Source organism: Blastocystis sp. subtype 4, assembly GCF_000743755.1.
Source record: "Blastocystis sp. subtype 4 strain WR1 chromosome Unknown seqid_0455, whole genome shotgun sequence".
Taxonomy (NCBI): Eukaryota; class Bigyra; order Opalinata; family Blastocystidae; genus Blastocystis; species Blastocystis sp. subtype 4.
The window spans coordinates 1-5094 of NW_014569092.1; the positions used below are offsets into that span (position 1 = coordinate 1).

At 42.6% G+C, this 5094-nt stretch overlaps 1 protein-coding gene across 1 annotated transcript; it reads right to left on the reverse strand.

Annotated features, from left to right (window-relative positions):
- Positions 1-101: 101 nt before the first annotated feature.
- JH06_4854 (hypothetical protein) lies at positions 102-4370 on the reverse strand (the record flags this gene model as incomplete). The annotated part of the gene is made up of 1 exon (XM_014669639.1): positions 102-4370. The coding sequence occupies one exon, from the start codon at positions 4368-4370 to the stop codon at positions 102-104; it is 4269 nt and encodes a 1422-aa protein (XP_014525125.1).
- Between the last annotated feature and the right edge of the window lie 724 nt (positions 4371-5094).

Consider the following 5094-nt stretch of genomic DNA (forward strand, 5'->3'; position numbering starts at 1 on the left):
TTCTCTTATGACCACTACAGAATGCATGATTGCTGATAAGCCTAGTAAGGAACCTGCTGCTCCTGCCATGCCTCAAGGAATGGGAGGAATGTATTAAGGGGTTAACTGTTTGTTAAGAAACACAAATAAACGCGATTACGTGGAGGACGGTTGATACGATGATATTGATAATTATAGTCCTTCTTCTTATGGAAATAACGAGGGATATAAATGAACACAGGACGACCAATTAGTTTCATCTGAGGTCGTGCTCGTACACGTGTACGACGCTGTCTCACGGTTGATTCTTTACCTTCTTCGACCTCTTCCATCTCTCCTTCCATCTCCTCTCCTTCCGTATCTTCTACTTCCTCCAACTCATACTCGCCATTAGGCAATTGGTACACATTCATTCTTCGACTCACTGTCTCGCTGATACACCATGCAGCTAGGACAATTGAGACGATAATCAACAGCAATACTGCCAATATCAGGGCACTTGCTACACTCTTGCAATAACCAACAGGAGCTCCCCAAACAGGCAAACCATCAACTTCCGTACACGTACGTTTCACTTTCCCATACATTCCATTCACTCGAGAGCAATAATAGGTTTCGGTTTGACCAACTGGAGTTGCCGCAAAATCGGTTATATCGGCGCAACCACTTCGTACATACAACTCTACAGTCGTACTAGTCCTTCCTCGCTCATTCTGTGCCACAATCGTGTATACTGTATTTGGAGACTCGAAAACTGGAGTTCCATAAATCATACCTGACGTGCTATTCATAGTGATTCCTACAGGCAATCCAGGGTAGATATTGAAGAAGTCAACATAGAAGGAGAACGAAGGAACCATCTGAATGAATGTTTGAGTGTAGACAGTAAGACGAGAAGGATTATAGGAGAGAGAACTAGGAGCAAACGGAATACATGTGGAAGTATCAGTCTCTGAGAAGTGTCCGTTCTGACAGAGACGTGAAGCAAAGCCACTGTGATATGGAGGACATGGTCCATAACTTACAGCACCTTCTGCTGCGCCTGGGAATCCCTCCATAGCTTCACAGGCTACATTAGAACGACGAGATTGAAGAATGATTTCAGCATATTCAATGCCTTCACTTATACAACCGTTTCCGACCAACTGATAGGCATTATAGGAGTGAGTGTTGTTCAACTCCCATTCCTTCCAGTATCCATACTGTGATTGAGAAGGCCACTCTAAGTTCGATGCTTCAATCAATACATTCCAATTCTCTTGGTCATTTGATGCTTCTAATCGGATAGATTGAGGTCGACGACTCGGAGAATTCCCAGCATACAAGCGAAGGTAGTTCACATACTCTTTTCGCTCGTGATTGTATGTCCATCGAGCCAATACATTCATGCAATCACTCGCACCAAAGAACTTGGTAGTCGGGTTCCCATCAAAGGCATTTTCGATATATTCATACCAAGGAGATGCAACACCCGAGACTGAACCCCATGGTTCACCTTCGAGAATCCGATTGGATCCGTCTTGTATGTACTCCATATATAGAGAGAAGGTAGTTGGTGTGGCTGAAGGAATACGGTGCTCTTCAATACAGAAACGGTTATTATGCCCTTCTGGACCATTAGCAACTTGAATACTGGAATCGACAGAAAATGGGAGGAATTGGATTGATCCAGAAAAGACAATGGTTTCTGGAGTAGTTGATTCTTTGAGAGGGAGAGTATGATAATCGAGTGATCCTTCTGGCAAATACACACGATTAATCTCCACTCCATTCAAATACATGACTATTCCACCTTGAACATATGCTCCCACAGAGAATGCACTGACTTGGGAGGAGTAAGAAGCACTAAAGGTGGTACAATAATAACCAGTAGTGCCTTCCATCTCGGGAATCAGACTGGCTGTACTCTTACGCCACGATTCTGATGTACCAGATTGGTACCAATCTGTTGGAGGTGGTGAATCAATTATCCAGTATCTCCAAAGAGCTGAAGCAGCAGGAATGAGAGATTGAGTAGTGAATGTGAATGTGGTAAATGTGGATGATGCATCGAATAATCCTGATCGAGGTTCATTCTGTGAGATTCGATATGAATAGCTTACAGTCCCTGCAAGCATCGGAACAAACATCAATGAATACGAACCCGAGGGAACACATAATGCTGAGTGGAGTTCTTGTTCTGGTTGCTTTTCAACAGATTCATGCAATACAACACCTGCTTCTCCCTGAAGGATGACCTCACATCGATCAGTACCACTCAACCCAGTCACATTCACATGAACAAGAGTATACTCTCGATCATCTTCACATCTCCTCACACTCATTCGAACAGTCACTTCTCTTGTCACTCCTCCTTCACTTACTCCTCCAATGGTGACCATTGTTGAATCTCTTACTTCTTCTGGAGTTCCAAATAAACGACCATTTTTAGCATCAATTCGTACTCCTGGGAGAACGGGTGACATATAGAAGTCTTGGAACTTTTCTGTATTTGACAAAAATACCTCCGATACTGGAATTCCTAAAAACAGCACAATTTCTTCCTTTTGAAGAACGAATTGTTCCACAGAGGTTTGTGCCACAGATTTGTAGAGAAGACTCCATTCAGATACTTCCAGACTCACATCTCCCTGAACAGATGTGATGTAGAGCTGATAGAAGGATAAGAAAGAGGGATTCAGAACGAAGCATTTACGCTCACCACGTGTAAACACAGCAGCTGACACATGATGGAGTTCCATCCATGAAGATCCATCCGTACTGGCTCTAAGATACCATTCCTGAGGATCATGAGATGGGTGACTAAAAGACGAAGTAACACAATACTGATTAAACACATCTCTGCGGTCTGAGAGTAATGAGACATCTACTGAATAGCTAGGAAGAGAAGCCGAAGCTTGATAAGTAGTACTTGCTGAAGCATCGAATAAGAGAGAACCTGGATGCCCTGTAAGATGAGAAGAATCAGTAATGGAGTGAGTTGTATGATACGCATCATCGTTAGTAATTCGAGAGAGATGTGTATGATGAGATGAAAATAATGCAATACATCTGAAGTCAACAACTCGAGATGAAGCATCATGATTTATAACTGCTATCGAAACCACATTAGAACCAACATGGAGAGTAGACGAAGAGAGAGCAAGTTGAATAACATGCCAATAAGCAGAACTTGTTTTACTGGTGGTCCATTGTTCTTGGATATCTCCTGAAGGAACATTACAACGATACAGTTCGACATCATTCACATAGACAACCAATCCTCCTTCAGCAAACACTTCCATATCCAATATTGTGATGTCAGTAGTTATCACAAGATTTATACTGCGTCGAAACAGCCACACCGAACGAGACAGAGTTACATCTCCGATCGGTAGGGAACTCCATCCTTCTGTAAAGCTGGCTTTGTACCAATCTACTGGGACATCAGAAGTACTTCGATAGAACCAATCAGACAGATACCCTTCACTAAGCATTTGAAGAGAAAGTGGAATATCTTCTGATTGATATCCCTTAGGAAGAGTTACATCCCCAAGACGCATTGATTGAGCAGGTGTAGTTGTTGTGATTACTGCTAATCGTAACTTCGTTCCTGATGACCATCCATTCAATGTCTCTGTACTCAATCGCAACCTATAAGCAGTGGATTGAAGACAGAGATCCGTTGTAAACACTTGAGTTCCATCTGAAACATCACTACAGAACTGTTCAGCAATGAGAAGATCACTGTTCCAGATCTGCCATGAATCAGAACCACTGGGACCAGAACATGTGAACGAAAGTTGAAGGTGAGTATTCGACCCCCCACACTCCATAACAAACAGTGAAAACGAAGTAGAATACGTAATTGAGCCAGTCAATGCGTGTCTTGCTGTCACTGTAAATACTGCTGAACCAAATGAAGCAGTTTCAGGAATAGAACCAGTGATCGATCCTGACGTGGTTGAGAATGCCAACCCTTCAGGAAGGATCCCTCCCTGAAGTTGGAAGTCAGAATAGCCGGGATAGATGGGTTCAATCAACACATTCTGTTGGCCAGGAAAGAAAAAGCCTTTCGCTGTTGGATATCGGAGCTCCGGAGAAGAGACAACCAGATCTCTTGTCTCCAAGGAGATCTCAGAAAGAGTAAAAGGCAGGCCATTAACAGAACGAAGGAATGAGATACGATACAGAGGATACGATGTCTGTTGATATGGAAGGAAAAATCGTTCTGTTTTTCGGTCTTGGAAATAACCAGGATTATCTCGAACATCCAAAGTAACCCAGTTTCTCCCTACATTACTCCCTTCAAGACGCCAAGCAAGGAGACACGCGCTACCAGCTTCAGCAACTGTAATAGAATAAGAATTAATTTTCTCTTCTCTGTAATGTGAGGAATACTGTCTAAGCATACGCTTCATTTGGAACAGTGAACATCAACCAGCTATTCGTAAGAAGGGTCACAGATGTCCGTCGATCATCGTCTGTAAGTGGATCCAAAACAATCGACTGATCTCTTGAATACAACAGCTCGAAATCATGAACACGATAAAAACCGCGGGAATCTGTGAATCAGATCAACATCCGATATCAACCTGTGGGAAGGAAATGCGCATAAGAAACGAATTCATCGTCATGTTCTGTATGGATAAGACAGTCATGGACTTCACAAGAAACCACGATGGTTGATTGGAGACTAGAAAGCGTTGCGAGTGACGAACTGTTAATTAAAAAGAACGGAAGAGAAACTACTAGTAAAAGACAGGAGTTGGAAGAGAAGTTTGAGCTGGAGTCACATCAGAGATTTGACCCCTATAAATTTATATGGGAAATAATGAATACGAAGGAAGATTGCGTCGAAACAATTCTTCTCCATTCAAATAACAGGCAAGCCCAATATTGGTTTTGGCACCAATTCGGAAGCCTGAAAAGACAGCTGGAATACTGATAGATGATATGACCACTCGATAATATCGAGTGATCGTAGATCCTGAGACAGGAGTAAATGACCCTGCTGCAGCCTCATTCCACGCTGAATCATCAAATGATGTCGATTTCCATCCATTAGCATAAGAATCAGAGTATTTCCATGAGGTATTGGGATCAATGAGCCAGTTGCCTACAATCTATACCAAA